This window comes from Drosophila persimilis, unplaced genomic scaffold (assembly GCF_003286085.1).
Source record: "Drosophila persimilis strain 14011-0111.01,24,50 unplaced genomic scaffold, DperRS2 tig00000124-arrow-pilon, whole genome shotgun sequence".
In the NCBI taxonomy this organism is placed as follows: domain Eukaryota; kingdom Metazoa; phylum Arthropoda; class Insecta; order Diptera; family Drosophilidae; genus Drosophila; species Drosophila persimilis.
Genome location: NW_020825294.1, coordinates 10,692,466 through 10,714,648, shown reverse-complemented (window position 1 = coordinate 10,714,648; position 22,183 = coordinate 10,692,466). Strand labels below are relative to the sequence as shown.

At 44.8% G+C, this 22,183-nt stretch overlaps 3 protein-coding genes and 1 long non-coding RNA gene across 9 annotated transcripts; 2 read left to right on the top strand and 2 right to left on the bottom strand.

Moving 5' to 3' along the window:
• The first annotated feature begins 339 nt into the window (after window positions 1-339).
• Window positions 340-2,161, top strand: LOC6603376 (pyruvate kinase). The gene is made up of 2 exons (XM_002028326.2): window positions 340-2,020; window positions 2,086-2,161. Exons 1-2 carry the CDS (start codon window positions 376-378, stop codon window positions 2,106-2,108), a joined length of 1,668 nt encoding a protein of 555 aa, XP_002028362.1. The 5' UTR covers window positions 340-375; the 3' UTR covers window positions 2,109-2,161.
• A 125-nt stretch (window positions 2,162-2,286) lies between these two features.
• On the bottom strand, window positions 2,287-3,839 carry LOC6603392 (glucose-6-phosphatase 2). The gene is made up of 5 exons (XM_002028325.2): window positions 3,709-3,839; window positions 3,479-3,643; window positions 2,952-3,420; window positions 2,752-2,870; window positions 2,287-2,697 (listed from the first exon to the last, which is right to left on the bottom strand). The coding sequence occupies exons 1-5, from the start codon at window positions 3,795-3,797 to the stop codon at window positions 2,514-2,516; spliced, it is 1,026 nt and encodes a 341-aa protein (XP_002028361.1). The 5' UTR covers window positions 3,798-3,839; the 3' UTR covers window positions 2,287-2,513.
• Window positions 3,840-4,233: 394 nt separating this feature from the next.
• On the top strand, window positions 4,234-5,555 carry LOC113565451. Its single transcript, XR_003408591.1, has 3 exons — window positions 4,234-4,397; window positions 4,470-4,647; window positions 4,710-5,555. It is a non-coding gene; the product is annotated as an uncharacterized LOC113565451 (long non-coding RNA).
• A 95-nt stretch (window positions 5,556-5,650) lies between these two features.
• LOC6603391 (dual oxidase) lies at window positions 5,651-21,354 on the bottom strand. Of its 6 annotated transcripts, none has more exons than XM_026987468.1 (10): window positions 21,111-21,354; window positions 17,695-18,204; window positions 11,083-11,163; window positions 10,461-10,810; window positions 10,187-10,391; window positions 9,721-10,124; window positions 9,385-9,662; window positions 6,459-9,315; window positions 6,264-6,392; window positions 6,073-6,201 (listed from the first exon to the last, which is right to left on the bottom strand). In XM_026987468.1, the coding sequence occupies exons 2-10, from the start codon at window positions 17,873-17,875 to the stop codon at window positions 6,073-6,075; spliced, it is 4,614 nt and encodes a 1,537-aa protein (XP_026843269.1). In that variant the 5' UTR covers window positions 17,876-18,204; window positions 21,111-21,354. The 6 variants fall into 6 exon arrangements, with proteins under 6 accessions (XP_026843272.1, XP_026843273.1, XP_026843269.1 ...); XM_026987467.1 differs by having other exon boundaries at window positions 21,239-21,354; XM_026987469.1 differs by having other exon boundaries at window positions 17,695-18,199; window positions 21,239-21,354.
• Between the last annotated feature and the right edge of the window lie 829 nt (window positions 21,355-22,183).

The window sequence follows — 22,183 nt, the reverse complement described above, 5'->3', positions numbered from 1 at the left end:
TTAAATACGAAATTAATGAATACTCATTGATACTTATAATACATAATCGAGCATTTAACGACTCTGGGACTCTTGAATTTCATAAGATATTTAAGACAAGCTCGACTGTCCATTCGTTTTGTTGAGCACCTAAATCTCTGAGACTGTCACAGCTATAAAAACCAGATTTTATATGACGACTCCTGTGAAATTACACTGAATGCCACGAGTTCTGCGACTGCCATCATCAAGACTGGTTTTCTACTAGTTTCAAGGGATACGTCAAATAAGTATTCATTGTTCCATATTTCATTGAACAAAATTTAAAAAAAAAATCAACAAAATTCCAGAAAAGTGTATCAAAATTATATTGTAATCCTCGAAAATTCATAAATCATGTCTCTTTCTTCGAAAAGCCTCTTGCGCGAGGGCTCAACACATTTGACCCATATCTGCGAACTGGATCTGAACAATCAAGCCTCACACCGTCGGCTAACATCGATTATAGCGACTATTTCCGAGAGCTCGCGGGATCCGGATACCATATACAACATGCTGATGAAGGGCGTGAACATATTTCGTTTGAACTTTGCCCATGAATCGCACGAAGCGCACACCCAGACCATTGAGTTGGTCAATGACGCGCTGGAACGGATCAAAAAGGAAACGGGTCAGAACCGAACGGCTGCGTTTGCGGTGGACACTCGAGGGCCACAGATCCGGACGGGAATCCTGGATGCCGGCAATGAGATACTGATGCGCAAGGGAGACAATATACGCCTCTCAATAAACCGGGATCTGTATGACAAGGGAAACAAGGATGCCATCTATGTGGACTACCCGAACATAATCAATCTCACCAAGCCCGGAGATCGTGTGTTCATCGATGATGGCAAGCTGTTTCTCATTATTCAGGAGGTGGGTGTAGATGGGCTCATTTGTGAGGTGATTCAAGGCGGGATGTTGGGCAACAACCGCAACGTTATCCTTCCGGAGATCGAAATAGACCTGCCAGCCGTATCAGAAAAGGATATGTTTGACATACAGTTCAGCATGCAGGCCAATGTCGACTTTCTGTTCGCCTCGGCCGTTCGAAGCGCCAAGAATCTGAAGGAGCTGCGTGCCGTCCTGGGGGAGAAGGGAAAATACATTAAGTTAATTCCCAAGATAGACAGCAAGATCGCTCTAAGTCGTTTCTCAGAGATAATGCGTGAAGCGGACGGGATTCTCCTGTCGCGAGCCGATCTGGGAACCCAAATACCTGTCGAGAAGCTACTCATCACCCAGAAGAGTATCTTGAGCCAATGCAATAGGATGGGCAAGCCCTGCATTCTGAGCTCTCAACTGCTGGAATCGATGCGGTTCAATCCGTTCCCAACTCGAGCCGAATCCTTCGATCTGGCCAATGCCGTCATCGACGGGGCGGACTGCATCATGCTCTCCTCCGAGGTGGCTATCGGTGCCTATCCCAACGAGACCATATCTGTGTGCGATGAGATTTGCCGAGAGGCTGAGAAGATTCTCTGGTATCGTGACTTGTTTTCCGATCTGGTCAGCGAGGTGCGTGGCGAGCTGGACGCCGCCCATTCGCTGGCCATTGCCGCGGTAGAAACGGCCAAGCGCACTAATGCTACGCTCATCATTGTCCTGACGACCTCCGGACGGTCGGCGGCTCTGGTCAGCAAGTTTCGGCCCCGCTGCCCCGTCATGGCGGTGACGCGCTGCGAACGATCCGCCCGCATGGTGTATATCCATCGAGGTGTCGTTCCGGTCCTGTATACAGCCGAGCCAAGCAGTGAGTATGCCGAAGACGTGGATGAGCGGGTTGCGTTCGCCCTGACAGTCGCTAAAAAGGGGGAGATGATCAACGATGGCGACCCCATTGTGATTGTCAGTGCCTGGAAGAACGGCGGGGGCTTCACCAACAACGTGCGCGTTGTCTACGCATTCTTTGAGGCCGACCGCGTCGATTGTCTCTTCAGAGCCGACCGACGCACCTCACGAAAGAACACAGCACTGCAGGCAGAAAGTGCCCAAGAAGGTAAGTAATTAATTTGTAATAATTTGCAAAATACAGAAATATTCTCACTGGGGCTCTTTTTTCAGAAAAGAAAAGTGTCCGCGTGTGAACATTCATTATGGAAAAATATTAGTTAGATCTAAAAAATATATGCGAATTTCTACTAAATACTATATCTTTTATTATTTATCATTTCGATTTTCGGTTAGACGCGCTGTTAATTTGCTATTCCTTTCGTTAATTTCTAGGGAGAATTTCTATTTTTAACATACGAGCATTCTTCAGAAAAAGTTGGAATATTTACAAAGAAAGGTGTATTCAATATAGCCTCTAGCGATGCGCAAATTGATGGTTCTATTAAATATAATCTTTAGTTGGAAGTATTCTTTCACGGCTAGTCCTATGTGCTATTTAAACATATTTAACTATTTAAACAATACATACCTAATCGTTACGGGAATTTAATCACAAAGAAATCCAAAAGCACTGCCCAAGTCATTATTTAAACTTAAAACTACCTGAGTCTTGGTAGGTTCTTTAGAAGTAACAGAGAGTGCACAGCATTTCTGAACAGCTCGTAGGCCAAGAAGGCGAAACGCCCATTTTGCTTGGGAGTGGCCCAACGCATTCCGAAGTTAAACAGCTCCAGAATTGCCAGGACAATGCAGCGTCGCCAAAGTGATGCATTTTTGGTGTCCCTAGATGGGATGATTACATTTAGTATATTAGAACAAGATATTGCATTGACTTACAGATTAGAGAGGGGCGATGCCAGAGCTATGCCCATGAGAATTCCCAAGTCGCGCACCAGAAAGAAAATGGGACTCGCCTCGTGTCGCATATATGAAGGATCTGGGCACCACTTAAAGGCCTGCAACAGAAAGCCAATAGAAAGAACGAACGGTTTAAAACCCATTGCTGGTCGTTGCTAGGAATCAGTATCTTCTCACACCTCGCGTACCGACCAATGCGGATCGATTTCCAGGCTAAGCTTCACAAAATACACTGCAGCGGCAAGGCCACCTAACAGGAACACTCCAGTCACTGCCCAGCGACGACGCCTCGACCACAAATAGTCATTCTTTTGGTCGAGTGCGTCCATAGCCTGAATGCCAATGAAAGTGCCCAGGACGCATTGGTGCAGAAACTCCGTAGCTAAGTACAGGCGGCTTAGCCACATGGAGAAAATCAAGCCGTGGACCACTGTACCGGCGAGCCACCGCTGGCGGGAGTGAGCGTAGAGGAACATCCAGATGGTAAGCGTGAACACCGTGAAGGACATGGAATGGGCACAGGGCATGCCGGCAGTCGTTTCACAGCTCAGCGGATGACTCTCCAATGCGACGCCGGGGCTGGGGCTGCGCACATTGCTGGCGTAGATCTCTCGGAGCAACCACAAAGGACGCTGCTCGGGAAGTATCCTGTGGGAGATGAGAGCAGTCAGTCGTGCATTGCGGAGTATGTGGAACAGGCGCGTACCACTTGGCAAAGGAGTTGAGCGTGCTGGCCAGACCAACCGCAAAGAGCAACCGAGTGAGCAGAGCCTGGCTGTAGATGCCGCACAGGGGAATCACCAGATTGAAGAGGAGTCCCGGCTCCATGTAAACGCTAAGAAAACGCCACAGCGGATCGCCAAGGCTCAAGCTGCAAATAAATTGAATACTCGTACAGACTCTGGAAGTGCGGCTTCACAAAGGATATCAACAGACCGCTCCTGCACCAATTCGTTGATGCGTAGCTCTGCTGTGACCACATGGTTGTACGTTTCCACAGCCAAATCCCAAAGATTTCCATCCATTTTACACTTTATTAAATTCAATTTATCCTTTTCTTTATTTATCCTGCGTCCAGCTGATTTCTAACAGTGCTGAAAAACGGCGCACGTTTTCTGTTTTTGCTAGCTAAGTGCATACATAACATACACACATATGTATGTATGTACTTTTGAATGGATGGCGCATCTGTGTGTATCGGGGAAACTATTGGCAGCTGAATTGGCTTCGACAAAAAAGTTCTTTATAAATTCTGAAGAAAATTTCTTCAGAATTCTCTGCAAGAAATGCAGAAAATTAATTTTTGTATTATCTTGTTTTTTTTCTTGATTTCAAATAAATAATAAGTGGTACCCCTACTGTTACTATCGATACTATCGATGTTTCCTTACCAAATTTTGCTGAAACTATCGATAGAGCGTTTGTTTTTGAATTCGACATGTGTAATTTATTCTTCATATATTTTGAAGAAATCGCCCCTGAAATAGGAAATCTGTGACGAACAGGCAGCCTTGAGTAAGACCTGGCGCTACAAAACTAAGTATTCTAGGATCCAGCATAAAAACCCGAAAAACTGCACTCCGACGCTAGTTCCAGTAAGAACGCACAAGCCTATATTGGTATTGGTAAGCGCTAAGAATATATTGCCGCTGCACCAAGCAAAAAATTAACTAAAACTAATCTCAAATTGCATCCAGAGCTTAAGCTGGACCGCTAGTATGACTCGGTTAGCCTGCGACTCATCAACCCGTGGCTGAAGCTGCTGAAGATCACGCAATTATCCCGGCTTTGGGAGAACGAGGCAGCTGGCGTTGTCCAATCCATCGTGCACAACCATCATCGACGGTTCAGTTGAACGGCATCGATTCAACGTAGGTAATAGCCATTCCATGTATTATTTATGTGCATTTAAGAAAACAAATTCCCTTTCCGGCCAGACTTCCAATTCACTTGGTCAAAGCTTGATATATTAAGCAGAACAGAACATAGCGCAAGAAGCCAAATGAGTGGACACGTCGTGCGGTAGTAGTGTGGCAAGGGCTGTTGTCGAGGAAAATAAGGAAAGCACTGATGGGAAGAAAGGCTCTGGGAACGACGACGAACGCAATGCGGAGGAAAACAAAGTCAGAACCTCACATACAACTGTTCTCGATTTAAACGAGGATTGCTGGATAGTGCTAATGGAGTATCTGGACGTAGAAGACCAGCTAAGGCTCGCATTATCGAACGTGAGTATCGGAAACATGTTCAGGAGATATTCAAGCCACCGGTACAAGCATTGAAAAACACTCAACGAAGATCTGAAAACGAGATTTGAGCCGCGTAGAGATGGATGGGACGATCTGAGCAGCCTGATAAAGCTCAGCCTGATAGCTTGTGTACGCATTTTGTTTAAAATATCAAGAAATTGATCAACTGGAATCTCTGGATGGGTCTTTCTTGGATGGATTCGATGCAAAGAGCTTGGTGGAGCTCACAAATTTGTGAACATGAATAGCTTTTGTTTTTTATTGAAGGTTTTAGAGAGAATAAGTAGGCGCTTACTCATTGGAAGGGGTGGCGAAGTTATGGAAATTTGACTTTTTCATATTGGCTATAATAATAATCCGATCTCATCTGCTCTCGATTAGTAGATATGGTCATTCTCTACGAATTTCGGTTTTCTCATATCTTCCAAATTTGGGATGCCACACATTTTTTTTCCCGAATATTGTAAATACACCTGCAACAGTGTGATATCACAGGAGTCTGTATAACTTACAAAAATCATAGGCTCACATATGTTAATACATACTGACTGATTACCGGGTATAAAAGTAGAGCAGCGGCTCTTGCCGCGTCTCACAACGTTCCCGTTCGTTTTTATAATATTGTATATTCAAATTAAGTGTAACTTTTAATAAATAATGCGAACGGTTTACAAAAACTGATAACAAATCATATTTTCAATAAATACACATTTACTCATCCATACATACACATATCGCATAAGTAGAGGCCGCTTCGTTGTTCGTGTTGTTGCTATTTTTGCTGCTGCTGCTGCTGCTGTGGTTGCTGCTGTATCAATGGAATTTCTAGTAAGAAATGAAGTCAGAATGAACTGCACTAAAAAATCTTGACTAAATGATGGTTTTACAAAGTAAACTATGATTAACAGAGAGCGAGCACGTACAGTACTAAATTCGCCTAAATTAATGAATGAACCTTAAGAATAGAATTAGCTTTCGTTTGGAGAGAGGAGCTGGCAGGGCAGGTATGGATGGATGGATGGATGGATGGATCGTTGCAGCTGATGCTGGCTTAACCAAAGTTCTCGAAATGGTGAATGAAATAGGGCAACTTGCGGGTCTTGTTCACCTCATCACAGGCAGACATGACGCTCTTCGTCAGCGGTCTAGGGCCGCAAGAGAACACGCCGATTTTGGAAACCTACAAAACGGAATACAAAAGAATTAGTTAGTGGCACTGTGGCAGAGCGATGGGAAACCCACATAAGAATGCTTCTTTTGGACGAACTTCAGGAAGCTGGACATGTCCGGGCGACCGAAGTGATTGACTGCCTTAAGACCCGTGAATATAGAGGTTTTGGACAGCCGCTGGAAGTGGTTCTCACAGATGTACTAAAAGAAAGAAGCATTTCTCGTATCAAAATAAATCAGATAGTAGTTGTTTGCCCTGAGACCCACCAGCATTGTTGTTCTTAAATCGAATTTGTGGAAGAACTGCGTGATAAATATATGTATCTCGAGGACATTGGTCACATCCTTCTTTTCCACATCGCGCAGCACATCGATGAACCACTCGAAGTGCTTGTGCGAGGGGCAGATCCACAGGAAGTACACCTTCTTGCAGGCCACGCCCGAGTATCGATTGGTACTCGTCCCAAACACCAAATCGTTCAGGATCGAGGCATACGGGGTGACTCCAATGCCACCGCCCACCATGACAGCCACCTCAAACTTGTACCAGTCCTGGTTGCCGCCCCCGAAAGGTCCCTCGATGCGTATCTTGGGCTGGTCCTCGGGATTGTAGTTGCAGGGATCGAAGTAGTTGCGCAGCTTCCAGGTCCACGGTCCCTGGGCCTTGATGTGGCAGCTGAGACAGTTCTCGTGCGGGGCCGAGGTCAGAGTGAAGCTGTGCATCTCCTGAGGCCGGAAGGCGGTGCAGGAGAGACGCACCCACTGGCCGGACAAGTACTTTAGGTTGGGCGGCCGATAGAACTTGATTTTGATCACATCCGAGGGTAGCAGATCTGTGTCTATCACATCCAGTGCCATGTACTTGGTGCGCAGCGAGACGATCTTGTCGAGGGTGTACACGATGCCCGGGCCCAGGAAGAACATCCAGAAGCGGGGTGGTCCCGTCAGACGAGCCAAGCCATGGACCAGACTGAGCAAGTACAGTCCAATGTAGAGGGTGTGCATGTTCCAGAAGAAGTTATACGCCTTCTTCCGAATCGTGGGGTGGGCAAACACAAAGATAATGCACATAATAATGAACAGCATCACTCCGGTGGTGCCCGTCACCGTCTGGAAGAGCCAAAAGGTGATATCCGGCTTGTAGTCCGAGGCGAAGTGCACCTCCCGCGTTAGGCAGCGCAGGTTCTCGTGCGACTGCGTGGACACGTGGTAGAAGTTCACAATGTGCCCCACCGTGTGCAGCACGGAGAAGAATAGAGCCGTGCACGCGGCTATCTTGTGGAACTGTATGTGCGAGTCCAGCGGAATGTATTGTTGTATCGGGAACTCCTTCAGCTTGGTGATCAGGTTCCTGGACATGGTGAGCAGCAGCAAGGAGTAGCAGAAGGACAGCGAGGCCGCTGATCCCCTGGTGATGGCGATGCCCACACCCATGATGTGCCTCAGGTCCGTGTGTTCGGCCATGAAGGAATAGTGGATGAAGCGCTCCACAAAGAGCACAATCGTGACCACGTAGAACAGGAACAAATAGAATATGTTCTGGCGGTTCTCCTCGAGGAACGTGATGTACGCATCCCACTTGGCCAGCACCCAGTGGCGGGGCTTGTCCTGCATCGGCTCTATGTTGAACGAGGTCATGCGAGCCACGTTCGTGGAGGTGTCCAGAAAGTTCTGCTTGGCCCCCTTGCAGTCCAGTCCGATGGCCACAAAGTCCCCCTTGTACTCCTTCATCATCAGCTTAAAGTCCTGGTAGGTGAGGTGGTTCTTGTGCTCCAGGCCGACGTCCTGGAACATGCCATCGATGAGCTCGGTGACCTGATCGTCGCCCAGACTGGTGGTCCTCGCGATCTCCACCAGGGAGCGCATCATCTCGCTCAGCTCGCCCTTATCGATAACGCCATTGCGGTCGTTGTCGCACATGTCGAAGATGATGCGCAGCTTGTCGTCGGTCTTGCCACGCGAGAACAGCACCACGGTCTCGAGGAACTCCTGGAAGCTGATCCGCCCGTCCTGGTCCTTGTCCACAATGTTGAACATCTTGCGGACAAACATGTCGTTGGGCTTCATGCCCAGGGCGGCGGCAAACTCGGCCTTAGACAAACTGGTCCGCATTACTGTCATCACCTCGCCATCGCTGGAGGCGTCCGACCGACGCCGGCGCTCGCCTGGCCGCAGGCCGAAGGTTAGGGCATACGCCTCGCGGAAGAAGTACTCGAGACGCTTCTGTCGACGCTCGCGGGTCTCGGCCCGGGCCAGCATTATATCACGGTTAACCTCCATCAGGGTCAACTCCTTTTTGTGGAGCAGCAGGAAGTCCTCGAGCTTCTTCACGAACTTGCGCCGGGCGCCGTAGGACTCCAGCTCCAGCACCAGATCATGGTCACTGGGCACACGCAGCAGGATGTAGGGCTTCTTCTTGATGTGGTTCGTGGCCGACTCCTCCACACTGACCACATCCACGTGCTTCAGGCTGAATGTGCGCAGCTTCTCCCCCTTCCTGTCCACCGTATAGATGGCAGCTTCCGGCCCGAACTTGACGGTGACCAGCCGCTTGTGGTTGGCGTGCAGCCATTCCCTCGCCAGCATCTTATCCACCGAGCCCTTGTGCTGTGGCGCCCTCAGCGCCTCCTGGCGTATCTTCAGCTTGCGCCGCTTGCTGTTCTGCAGCTTGACCACGCAGTAGCCGGCACCGGCGCACAGGATGGGCACGAATCCGAGGAACACGCACACGTAGATGAACATCAGCTCGGAGCCGGAGAAGTAGTCGTAGCCCTCCAGATAGGTGCAGGGCTCCAGCTCGGTGGCATTAAGCTGCATGGGCTGCGGACAGGGATCTCCCGTATGCCACATGAACACATCGTGCTGGATTTCGTCCACGGCTATGTCCGTGCTGTTCACTATGATGTCCCACAGGGTGATCTTCCGCAGCTCCTTAATCTCCTCCGGTGTGAAGATCCCGTTGCGCTCGTTCTCGAACCAAAAGCGGTCGGCATCGCGCAGACGCAGGAACTGCTCCTTGATCACAGCGGCGAAGAACTCGCCCGGCTGCCCATAGGACTCCAGCATGCCACCCACATAGACATCCACATCGTCCAGCTGATTGCTGTAGGCCTCCTTGAGCATGCTGAGGATGGTAAGGAATGTCCGGGGACGAATATAAAAATCAATATCTTCAATATGAGCTTCCACTCACTCCAACAGCTCCGGTTGCGCCTCAAAGAGCTGAGGATTGATATCCGTCCATGTCTTGTGCCTCTTCAATCCATACGATTCTCTGGCTGTGTTGTAGTCGGGCAGGCCATTGTCTCGACCCCGCATTATGTTAAGAGCTCCCAGATCGCGACGGGTAAACTCCATGGGCCCAAATAGTTTGTCCCGCACATCGGAGCACAGCACAGGATCCTCGCGCTCGGATATCTGCGAGGCCAGTCCCATGAGCACCTCCTCCACGCTGGTGTCGCTGAGGAAACCCTGCCAAATCGTTGATTAAACTCAAGATCTTCCAGCCGGAGAGTAATATGAAACTCACGCTGGAGTCCCACCACGTCGAGCAGAGGCGGATGGCCGGATAGCCCATTGGAGTCTGCTTGAAGTTGCACTGACCATCCCGTCGGTAGATGCCAGGCGGGATCATTGTGTGGCCAAAGCGAAAGGCAGCTGCCTGGAAGATGTGTCCGATGCCAGGATGAATGTCCTGCTTGTACCCCTCGTACGGTGGTAGGGCGGAGCCCAGAAACGCGGGCAGGTACTCGTAGGCAATCACATTCTGCAGACTGGCAATTACCGTGTGTCGCGCCCGCTGGTAGATGTCCTCATCGCTCCAGTCCGGATGCAGACGCTTGATGCGCTGGGCCAGGGTGTTGTGCCAGCGGAGGAAGAGGATGGCAAACGAGAGCACAGCGGGATTCTGATTGGTCCGGGGATCGCCAAGAACTGTCGGGTAGGAGATGAAAGATGAGGTTGAGCATTTAGCCAAGGTGGTATTGGTTACTCACGGAACAGCCTCTCTGGACTGAGCATTTTCATCACACTCGGCACCGGGTTGTTGAAGAGCGGCACTCTCATGGTGTTCCTCACCGGCAGCTTGCCATCCTTCTCGGTGAGGAGCGTGCCATTGTGGAAGGAGCGCATGGCATTGAGCCACGCCTCGGAGGTGCTGTAAATGAAACTGCCATCAATCCAAGCAGTCATTTGATTTATCTGCGGAGTAGGATTTATTGCGACATTTGTTCACATCAGTTGTGGCTCCAGCCCCCCGCCCCCACCCACCTGTTCCCTGGGCGCGTTCGGACTCTGTCCCGTGTCCCGATCGTAGGCGGCCCTGTGGAAGGGTATGTATTTGTCGCCCCGACACTCGCGATCGTACATCTCGTCGCATTTCTCGATCTCGATGCGGTGCATCTCGATCGGGCAGCCCGACTCCGAGGCCATCACAATCTCGTTCGCCACCACCTGGCCGAAGAAGGCCAGCAGTGCCGTCCGATTGAACTTGGAGCCCAGCCCGTCGCGTCCACGCATGAACAGGCGGCTGAGACGCCGCGTCGACGGACGATTGGCACCCGCCATCGCGTACACCCCGTCCGAGTAGGAGGGCGGCGCCTTCCGTACCAAATGGCTATCTGAAAAGTGGGCAGAGTCAGTAGAGTCTAAAGAGACGTCGGTGAGGTTGAAAGGCAGCACTTAGATGTGGTGACTATGCAAATTGTGTGTGTATGTGGATTGGAAAGATCAAATCGATCGTGCCTGTTCTATGCTAATTATCCAATGATCTTATACTCGCATGTGTTTAACTGAATCAATTATAAGACCATTTGGTGGGGTTCGGGTTCGCCCTTTTTCGAAAGTTGCTACCATCTGGACGGCCATCTGACGGAAATTCCAGTCAACTTACCCACCGATCCCCAGTCGGGATGAGCTAGATTGTTGTACCAGCCATCGTAGCGCTGTTTTTCCGTCTGACTGTACATTTTCTCTGCAATGAAAATTTCAAGAATTGATTGAAATAGATTTTCCGATAAGTTTTCAAAGTATGTAATTGGAAAAAAAGGTTATATTTGTATAACCAATAAACATCAACTGTATTATCGCCTTTACAATCAGATAACCTAGGGGCGTTCTTCCGGTCTACATGGGGCTGATGTTTTCAGTCAACGTTGAAAAGAAACAAAACTGGCGGTATTGACCAGGGTGTTTTGTCTGTTCTCACTAGGGAGCAAGCTGTTCTCGGTGTTCCCACAACGCCAAGCCATTCACAAATCGTCCAGAGTCTTTGGGCGATCACTGTTCCCACTCGGAGCAAATGGAAAAAGGTATTCATAGGAAGAACATAATTATACAAATTGTTGGGAATCCACTCGCAAACGTTACCAAACTTTTGCGATCGTCATTTTTACGAGCCTTCAGACCTGCCTGCCACTTAAGGAGAACAGAAAATCTCATTATATATTTAGAAAAGTCTTAAAATTTATACAATATCTTTGCGAATAGCACAACTTTTTATTTATTTATTTACAACGAGGTTAGAGTTAAAACTATTAACTTAGCTTATCTAAGAAGATCACTGGATAATATGACCTTCGGACATGCTATTATTATATTATATTATGATTGTTATATTAATTATATGGGAGTTACATTGTATGGGTTTTAAATTAGAATTAGATTAATTTATTTCCAATTCTATTGCATAAAATTCAATGCAAATGTTTGTTTTTTTTTTTTGGGTGCAGAGATTTATTAGAATTTATTTGCATAACTTCGCAGAATTGTATGCGTGCAAATGACGCATTAATTTGCGCTAGTTAAGATCGGAGAATGCCTTAAATGTTCGCCAGACGTTACATAAATAAATTACGAGTACTCGTACGCATGTGTGTGGACTGGTCCCTGCCCAGTAGCCGGTTTTCGACATGGTCTAACCGATCCGATAAAATGTAGATTGTGATATTGAAAAGTGCATTTAGTTACCTTAGTTTGGTTTTAATTGACTGTAAAATTGAGTGACTTGGGGCTGGGCAAGTCGAGATTGAGTCACACCCAATTGGTCCATCAAGTGGAATGGAAAAATATTTAGGCCCCGATTTGCATATTTGTTAATTATTTTTTGCACTTGTAATCGGTTTAATGAAACGTTTAGCAATTTTTAGGAAATTATCTACGTCCGATTTGTCATCATAAGAAGTAATTGTTGGAAAATCGTTCCTTAGATTTTGCTGATACGATTAATAGTTACTTAAATTATAGTTTATTAAATTATATTTGAATGGGAATGTAAAAAAGAATTGACTACTACTACTATCATTCAGTGATAAATAATATTAATGGTTACTAATGTTCCAAGATGTGCTCTAACGATCGCTTTTAAGTACGAATGATAATCGGATTGGCCCTAAACGGAGACACGAGGGAGCTCTTTAGAAAAAACACTATTGATAATGCATGCCCCCAGTGCATGAATCACCGAAAAAGCACGGAAAAAATTATGTTACTATAAATTATGTCAAAGAGAAGGCACCTTTAAGTGATTAAAATCTGCAGTCCGTAATTGCTCTGACGCTAAACGTTATAATTATGGTTTATTTGCTTATAGTAGATGGGGGAAGCTCTGAGGGGGGTATTTTTACGTAGAACCAGTTCTGGATCCCCAAGGCAATGGCCGCAGCAAACCCAAAATTCTAAAATGCGCTTGAGGGAACCCACAAACAGGCGGCAAACCAGTTTTATATTTACGCTCGTACTTTTGTAAGTACTTACTTTTCGCTATTCCTATTTCAAGAAATACAAATTTATTTTGTACGTTTCTTATTCTTTATGACGTTGACAGTTGGAGAAGCAGCGGACTCATGACTATATTTCTTAGCATTTTCGAGAGCAACGCTCGCTTCAGTCTAAACATTCAACCTACAAGTCTGTGAATAGGTGTGAGTGAGTGGAGTGATGGATAGATGGATCAATGGATGGATGGCAACAGCCACGACAACAGCAACAAAGAAAATGAATATCAGAATCAGATCCGGTTAACCAAAAACGTTTCCAGCTGGGGAGCCTCAAGACTGACTGTGACCGCGCGAGAGACGGAGAGAGAGGAAGGCTCAGCTGACTCCACTCATACTCTTCTATATATAGCACACATAAATACTATATATGCATACACCTATATTGACGTTGGCGTTGTATGGAATGTCGGCAAAAAAGCTAACCAACACCTGCACGATGGAGAGGCTTCCACAGCGAAGGCTGGATCTGGTGCTGAATCTCTTGGTACGTGCGCTGTTTTTTATTATTTATTTATTTTTTTCGGAAAACATGCACGACATCACGGATTGGATTCCCCTCCAAAAAAAACCAAGTACAATCCGATTCTGCTGCCGTTGCTTGTCGGCGTCATCAATTGTCGCATTGTAATTGTGCCTCTCTCTATCTATCTCTGCCTATCCTCTCTATTTCGTCAGTGATTTCACGTTCGGTGTCTAAGTATTTCCATATCCACGACTCTAGGCAGTGGTGGGCAGTGGAGAGACAGTCGCCTCTATGTCGCTCTGTCGCATAATTCACTTTCATCTCGGGCCGTGGCCGTGCGTGACTCTTTCTGTTTAAACAAAAGCCGCATTTTTCACATGATATTGCCAAATCATTTTTGGGATTTTTGGGGAGAGAGAGTAAACATAATGCAGTAATACATATATACATTGTATGTACATATAAACAATTTCTAGACACCGCAAAAAGCCAGAAATTTGCGGATGGCAGATCTTGAAATAAAACAGACTAAACAAAATATTAGACGAAGTATAGCAGTGTACCAACTCTAAGAAACTAACTACGTGACTAAATAATATACGGATCCAACAGTATAATTAAATGGAGTCGATTGATTTTGGGCCAAATCTAATGGAGGACCTTTCAAGATAAATATAAATAAATACGAATATTTAACTTCCGTTTAACTATGTTTACATATATGTTAATATTTATTATGTATTGTTTGATGTGTCACCAGACTAAACTTACAGGTATCTTCCACATAATCCTACTGGCTGGTATAATACCCGTACTTTTAGGCCTATCCGTCTACCCATATGTAGGTCTAATTATGCTGATCATGAACCTTTTAGGGTTTTATGCCATAATTATAACTCCCTCTGTCAAACCCTATCCCCTGAACTGTCTCTTAAACTAATTGCATGCAATATTTATAATCATTTAAGTTTAGTTAACTTTTAACTTATCTTTTTCCGCCTTTAGTAACTAAGTACCATTATTAACAGATAATTGTTAATTTAATAAATAAATAAATAAATAAAAATACAAGGTTAAATATATGGTCCAAGTGGGTCAAATAAAAATAAATATAAAAAACTAAATATACAATATAAAATGTAAAATATCATCTAATCGTTCTATCCAGCAATTTAGTTCTTAGCTTTAGCCTTCTGAAACCATGAAATATTTATGCCCGTTATAGATCAAAATCTCTATTAAAAAAAACTATGGTATAAATCTATCAGAATTTCTCACATGTGCAATAAAAAAATAATGAAAAATACAAAGAAAAAAACTTTCGCTTTCAGAAATTAACACACAAAATGGAGTCGAGACGGGGACATCTATTTGTTAGCTGTTAATTGGTTGCCAAATTTGACGGTTCATAAAAATGCGCACATGACTTAATTTAATTTGAAAAATCCAGCAATACCCGCCTAATGAAGCCCAAACATTTTCTTCGTCTCTGGCGGCTTAATTAAAAAGTTCAGTTTAGATTTGAGGATTTGCTCGGAAAGAATGCCGTCGCTCCAAAAGTGAAACTAAAGCTGAAACAAAACACCAACACCGGCCAAAAGTATTCTCGTATTTCTGCTAACACGATGCCAATGATTCAGTTGGAGTTTTGTTGGATTGCCCCTGCATCAGCTGCATCAGCTGGAGTGTTCTTTATTTTGGGCATTTTTGTTTCATTAATCAAAATGCCATTTGCCTAATTAAAAATTCCTATATTGGCGATTTTAACATAAATGTAAGCAAATCTTTGTCTGTTTCAGAGTTGATTTACAAGGCCTGGCCGATGATCAATATCATATGCACATACATATGTATGTGCAACTCCAGAGACAATATAAAATAGCATTGGGACACCATTAACACATTTACTTCTCATGCAATAAACTCCAAGAAGTGAATTCTATTTTTTTAATTTAAATTGTCGATTTTTCAACGATCTGCAAAACTTGTTTCAAATCTTCGTCGCCAATCCTTCCCGTGAGCTGGAGTACATATGTTTTTACCGATAATCCAGACAACCCATACGAATCCAATCTACAGCAATCCTCGTGGATTCCTGGAGATTTGCAGTATATTTGCTAGTTCAAAAAGATTCTTTGTTTACTAATATGTGACCTGAATAACCCTGTATTAAGTCAACCAACGAATTAACGTAAAAGATATTGTTTTTTTTTTATGTGTGTATCCGTCAAAGATTTTTCTCTTCCACCGCTACTTCCTCTGTTCAAGGTATCCTACACCAAAGGCCAGACGTTCCAGCTGTTTGCAGTTCGTCACCAGAATTTCAAAAGGTTTCTCACTAAGGGTTTTCGTATGGTGTCCCTATTTAAGATTCCGCAATAGCGTCATCGATTGCCAGCAGTTGGCGCAATCCTTTTCCGTTATATCTGACAGCCCTCAACTTCACTTTCTGCAAAAATCCAATGAATAATCAGTCATTCTGAGAATTCATTCATTCTGAGTAATATACAATATGAGCGTGTGTTGCTGTTATATTTGTTCCGCTAGGAAGTCTCTATCCGAAGATAAGTCTCATATCGTGATCCCCAGTGCTGCTGTTAATAATGCTGTACATAAATATGTTTGTATATTAGATTAAAAGTGCAAGTCGACAGAACGTATCTAAGATTAGGCAGGTTCAATGTTTGAATTGAATATTGAAGCGTTATGTCTTGTTTTATGTACATATCTATCGAATTACTTATGCATATTATAAAGATTAACCTTTCGTATTACTTTGTTAATGGGTTACTGTAGAGTTGAAGTAAGAGGAAACTTATTTCTAGCTTGTTTCCGAATCGCCTTTCCCAAATTCTGAGACTTAATCTCTGAGAATGTCGGATGAAATCCGATTTGGCTACAAATCGTTGCCCTCTCTCAAACCTAATCATTCGAAGACGAATCAACAACAAACCTTGGCAAATGCTAATAAAACTGATGAAAGGAAAACAAAATGAAACAAATTATATTGTTGCCGAGCGCCGAAGCAAATTCAATGTTCGACTTCCCCATGTGCACCACCTGGGGTGACCAGATCGGTGATCGGTGATCGGTGATCCGTGATCGCTCGCCCATGAAGAGGGCACGGGCATGGGGAAATGGACACGACGGGCGGGTTATCGTTATCCCACACAATGGGATATATTTCACGTTTGCTTGCAGTAATTTCATTACGCTAAACATTTAAAATGAAGCAGCTTTCTGTCCATAAATCAAATGATAAGCAAAAATAGCGAATCGAAAACAATGCAAAAACTGAAACGATGAAACAATGCAAATCGAAAGGGGGCGTGGGAGGAAGTGAGCGAATCAATCGAGGCGGCCAGGCGGGAGACGGGGCCGGTTGATCGTGCGTTGACATTTGACTCGGGTATCGGCTAAGCGGCCACGCCCCTACCCACTGCATAAGCCATACGTGACCGTACGTCAGACATCTCGGAATCAATGCCCCAACCGGCTTCCACCTGTCTGTCCGCCTCTGTTCTTGGGGCTCGGAAAATGTGTACATAGATACTTGCAATACCCGGTACTTAAAGGTTGCAAGGGGATACTCGTACTGCATTCCGTTAGCCGAGCATCGGCTAGTTGTCAGATATCCAATTTTAAGATAGGCTCTAACGGGTATCTGGTAGTCGAAGTGCCGACTAAGTCCCTCGTACTTGTCTATTATGAATAATAAATTGTCTAACCGACTGGGCCGGGGTCTAATCGGTCATTTTGAAGGCACGAGATCTTGGCATGTCTGCCGATCGCCACTCCACCTCCAACCATGCGCCACACGCCTCGGGGGTGACGTCAGTTCTGGACAGGCCCGCAGGCAGGTAGCATTTTGCGAGTGCAATTATGACGGGTTTAGTTGCTGTAAAAGCCATAAATTTGTTTGCCACCAACTTGCAGCAAAACTTAGCTGGATAGCCATTCGAAGTGTGCAACCTTTGGATGGGATGAGATGATAACTGTCATTCTGTCGCGAAAAGCGAGTGTTGAGGGGGCCAAGGCTGAACTATTGGGGGATGTATAATCTATACATAGTTTCTTTATATTTGTCTAATCAATACACCGTATTGGCCACGTCGAAAGATATGTTGATCGCGCCAAAACATAACCGATTTCCCACCCATTCCCTTAGCAACATGATCCATGTCTATGCAAATGAACCTAATTGAATAACCATACTTACACACTCTATGGGGCCGGAGTAGGGCGGGACGGTACTGGTACTCACCATAACAATGCACGAGGCCCAGATTCAGGCCGAGACAAATCAGCAACAATGGCAGGGCCCAGCAAGGGGCTTTGGGCCATCCAAGCCGGGGTCGGAGCCGGAGTCGGAGTCGGGCATGGATTTGTTTCGGATTTTGATTTTTTTTAGCTGCCCTCTGTTGGGGCGCGCTTGGAACACTCATATTGATTGCCAGCTATTTTTATTATTTATTATACTATATGTATTATATTTTGTTTGCTATTGTTGTATACGAAATTCGTTCGGCTGTAGCGCGCTTGTATTGTTAAATTAATTACGAAAACTTTATATATGTATAACAGACGATGTGCGGAGGAGGATTAACTTGTGGGGGATCGACTCTAATTTTGCATTATATTCGTTTTATCACACGGCACATGGCAGGGGCAGAGACAGAGACACAGACGGAGGCGGAGACTCGGCTGGAAATTTTGTTTCTCATTTCAATGTTTGCTCATCGGCGGAACTCATCCACGGTACTCCTCGGCTGCTCTGCGAAAATGAAACAAACCAATTCTGTGAACGATGATTATCTGATTATCTGTGATTCACTCGGCTCGGACATTCCAGCATTTTGTTTGATGTCTTCCAAACGGTCTTTAAAGCGGGTACCGTTTTCACTCGAATACTCGTTAATAATGTTTGCTGGCGGGTGTGGGCTCGTCGAATTTGCATAGATCCTAATGAAGTTATGGATTAATGGATTGGCTGGGTGGTCACTGGCTGTTCTATTTGCCCAAGAATGTTGTGGAAGTGGTTTGGTTTGGTCTGGTTTCGTAGGTGGCTCGAACGAGAGATCATGGAGAGCGGAGATTAATCAACAGTAACCTTTAATTTATTATTGCTTAGCCAAGCCAAAAATATAGAAAAGATATTTGAACAGGGAAAGGTTTCTGTATGTTTATATAAGTATGTATATAGGCAATACAGCAGGAGCCTGTAAGATATTGCTCGACTTTACTTTCAACGGAATAGAATGGTTTCAAAAGCAATCCGATTCATTCGAATCAAGTGAATCAACAAGTAGAAAACCCAAATGATATTCTTTACCCAATAGTCGATATTTAATAATTTAATTATTTATATATCACCAAAATAATGTACAAATACACGCTAATACTTTTTTAATGCAACAATTGATTTAACCACAAAAGGGCTAAGGTAAATGACGAAACGGTTCGTTAATGTTTTCCACTTAATTGGTCTGCACAAACCAAACCCAACCCAACCAAACCAAGAAATTAAATCGCATTTATTGAGTGCAGGCCTGTCTGTGTGTATGGCCAAGTAAATGGCAAACCAAGCCAAACAAAGGGAGAGGAGGGGCAAAGCCAAGAAAAGAGCAGAGAAGAGCTGAGAGACGAAATATTAAATAAACGGAATTACCCGCAAAACAATTGACCTTCCGTCGGCTTACAAACCGACAAACCGACCAACGACAAACGGATTCCATTAGTCATAATCGACAATACGACTAGTCGAGAAAGAAGCCGAAAAAAAGCAACAAAAACATAGCACTCCAGCAACAACAACAATGAATAGCATAAAAATGTATGAAAAGTGACTTCCTCGAGCCGAAGTTCATATACCCTTGCTGTCCGAAATATCCGAAAATCTCATTGCTAATCTACATACTTCTCAACAGATGGACATGCAGAACCCAACAAACGATTCAAGTTTTTCCCAAGGGACCTATTGGATATGCTGTAAGTATTCGACTAAACAAATCCTTATATTCAAGCAATGTTTCTCAGCTATTATTACTATCATGTTACATATGTTCTACTTTACTTTCCATCGGTAAGCTCTAAAGCGAATATTTCTTATAATGCCGTGATCAGCATAGAAAGAAAAGAACATTGAGCCCTGTTTTTTTACACTTAAACATGGGACTACTATATCAATATGAATATCAAGCACAACTTCTTATCGAAGCGACAATATCCTCTGCAAGGGTATTCCAGTAAATGTGAGTGCTTGTGTGTGTGCGTGCAACAAAGTTACGAAGAGAAGGAAAAAATGAAAATAAAATGCCATTGCACAACTGCAAACAATTAACATTACAACAACGGCGGAGTGCTAAAGCTAACAAAGTCATAAAGACACCAAGAGACGCCTCCCCGGCCGACCCAAGAGAAACATTTTCCCGGCCAATGCAGTTTGGGGCTTGCATAGAAATTACGAGTGCTATTATTCAATGGCAGAGCAGAGAAAATTTAATAGAGTAAGAGCTAAATTCAAATGGTCGGTAAATTGTGGGCGAACGCGATGGCTTGCACCCGAGAGGGGAGAGGAGAGGCCGACGGTGTGTCGTTTGGAGAGAGGGAGAGAGAGAGAGCAAGAGAGAAAGCCAAGAAAGCGTGGAGGACTGAACGGCAATAATCACTTTGAAATTACGGTATAATACAAAAATTGTCTGTGGTAGAAGTCAAAGCCCGGACTTTCCGAACATTAGCCATGGGGCCCCAGGCATGTTCATATTAATTAACAAACATTTTTTTTCTAGCTAATTTCAGAAATTGTTGAGCAAAGCTGAGTCAAAGATGTGTTTGTAGAAAAAATCAAGTTAATTTTAAAATATTGAAGAACTTGTTCCTTGTGTAGAACCGCAATTTATTGATCTTAGACTGATCTCAGTCATTGGGTTCTTAGCTACGAAATATGCACATATACTACATACATATATGTACATATGTACATATGTCTATATAGGTAGTGCATAATCGTTGCATCAAAGGTCCCTTTGTCTCTGATCGAATATGCGAATATTAGTGAATACTTTTATAATGTTGTGTGTTTCAAAGCAATGTTTCTTTTGGCACTTGGCGCTTAAACTTCCGTTTGGTTAACTAATTTTCCCCTGCTGCTTCTTTTAGTGTTTTCGTTTATTTTTTCACAGTTGTTAAAATTGCGCAAACCCATAATTTTGCTGTTGGACGTTGTCGGAGGGGAGGCTGAGCCCCAGTGGGAGAAGAAGCAGCAGCAACAAAAACTAAAATTAAACACGAAAATAAATTAAATTTATGAACGAAGGCGCAAGCAAAGCCCAGACACCGATGAAGCATCGGACAAAGAAGAGCCGATCACCGAAAGGGGACCCGCAGAGAGTGAGAGAAAAAGAAGCCGAATCGACGGCGGTTGTGCATGCGAGCAAAAGAGATGGCGAAGCAAACACCGAAAAAAGAAGAAACCAGAAGGTCCAAAGCGTTCGACAAACGACACACAAAAATAGCAACGAAACTGGGAGTAGAGACAACAGGCTGGGTGGGTGTTCGGGGTTTATCGGGTTTTTGCACTATTTCAAACAATTTGAGTAATTCCAACTATTTTCGAGCGTCTTCGCATAACTCCGGTTGTCACTTTGCATAGAGATACAAATTTGAGCAAGAAAACCGCACCAACACACAGAAACTATAATAACGGTGAAGACGAAACTCGGGGCTTCGACGGCGCATGCGCGACACGTTTCACATTCACTCTCGTCTTGGTCTTGGTCGTGGTATCGGTCTCGGTCTGGATCTCTCACCAAAAGCACGGCACGGCACGGCACAGCACACACACGAAACGAAGGAGAACCGATAGCGAGAGAGGAAGCGTGGGATGGGAGCTCCAACATATGTACGTCCGCAGTGGCCAAGATTTCGTCGAATACTGAACCCAGCTGTGTGGGGACCTTCCACATGGAGGGAGCTCTGTTCAGTTCCCAGCCAAACCGGTCGCAACAATCGCTTGTACTCGCACTCATGCGCTCTCGCTCCACCGCTCTTTGTGGGATGCGATCCGCTCCCGAACTACTGGTACTACATATGTACATATATGCTCCATTTCGTTTTTGTGCCGGATTTGCCTTTTCGGATCCGATCCGATCCGATCCGACCCGAGCCCAGCCAGGTCCGTCTCTAAATGAGTTCCGTCATATTTGACATGACGACGTGTCGTATTAATCATTCTCATGTCAATTGTGTGTTTATCACCCTTTCTCTCCGGCGCTATTTCCCTGGGGAGTTCATGGGCATTTCCCAGTCTTACGGATGCAGTGCAAAAGACTCCGAGCGATATAATCGTATTCGTGGAGCGCGAGCGAGCAACAACAATAGCAATATCTTTGAACTGTCTGCTAAGAGAGGAGTTACAACTCCAACCTCTTACTTGAATACCGCTCTTTCTTTGTCTCTCTGTCTCTTTGTCTCTTCGCTCTTTCGGTTAATTGAGTGGTAAAAACCGGCCCCCATGGAGAGGGGAGTTCCTATTTGCGTTTATGAGATGTTTATGGATTGTTCTTGAGAATTTATGCCTAGACAACATCGTCTTGAGGCAGCAGCGAGTATTACTTAACTCTGTTTGATTACACGAAATTTGCATACTAATTGGAGTAGCATCAAATTTTATGAGTATTTGTTCTTTATGAAGTGGAACCGAACTGCGTTTTATAGAGTCTTAATTTGGGTCTAGACAAGTGAGTATTGTACTT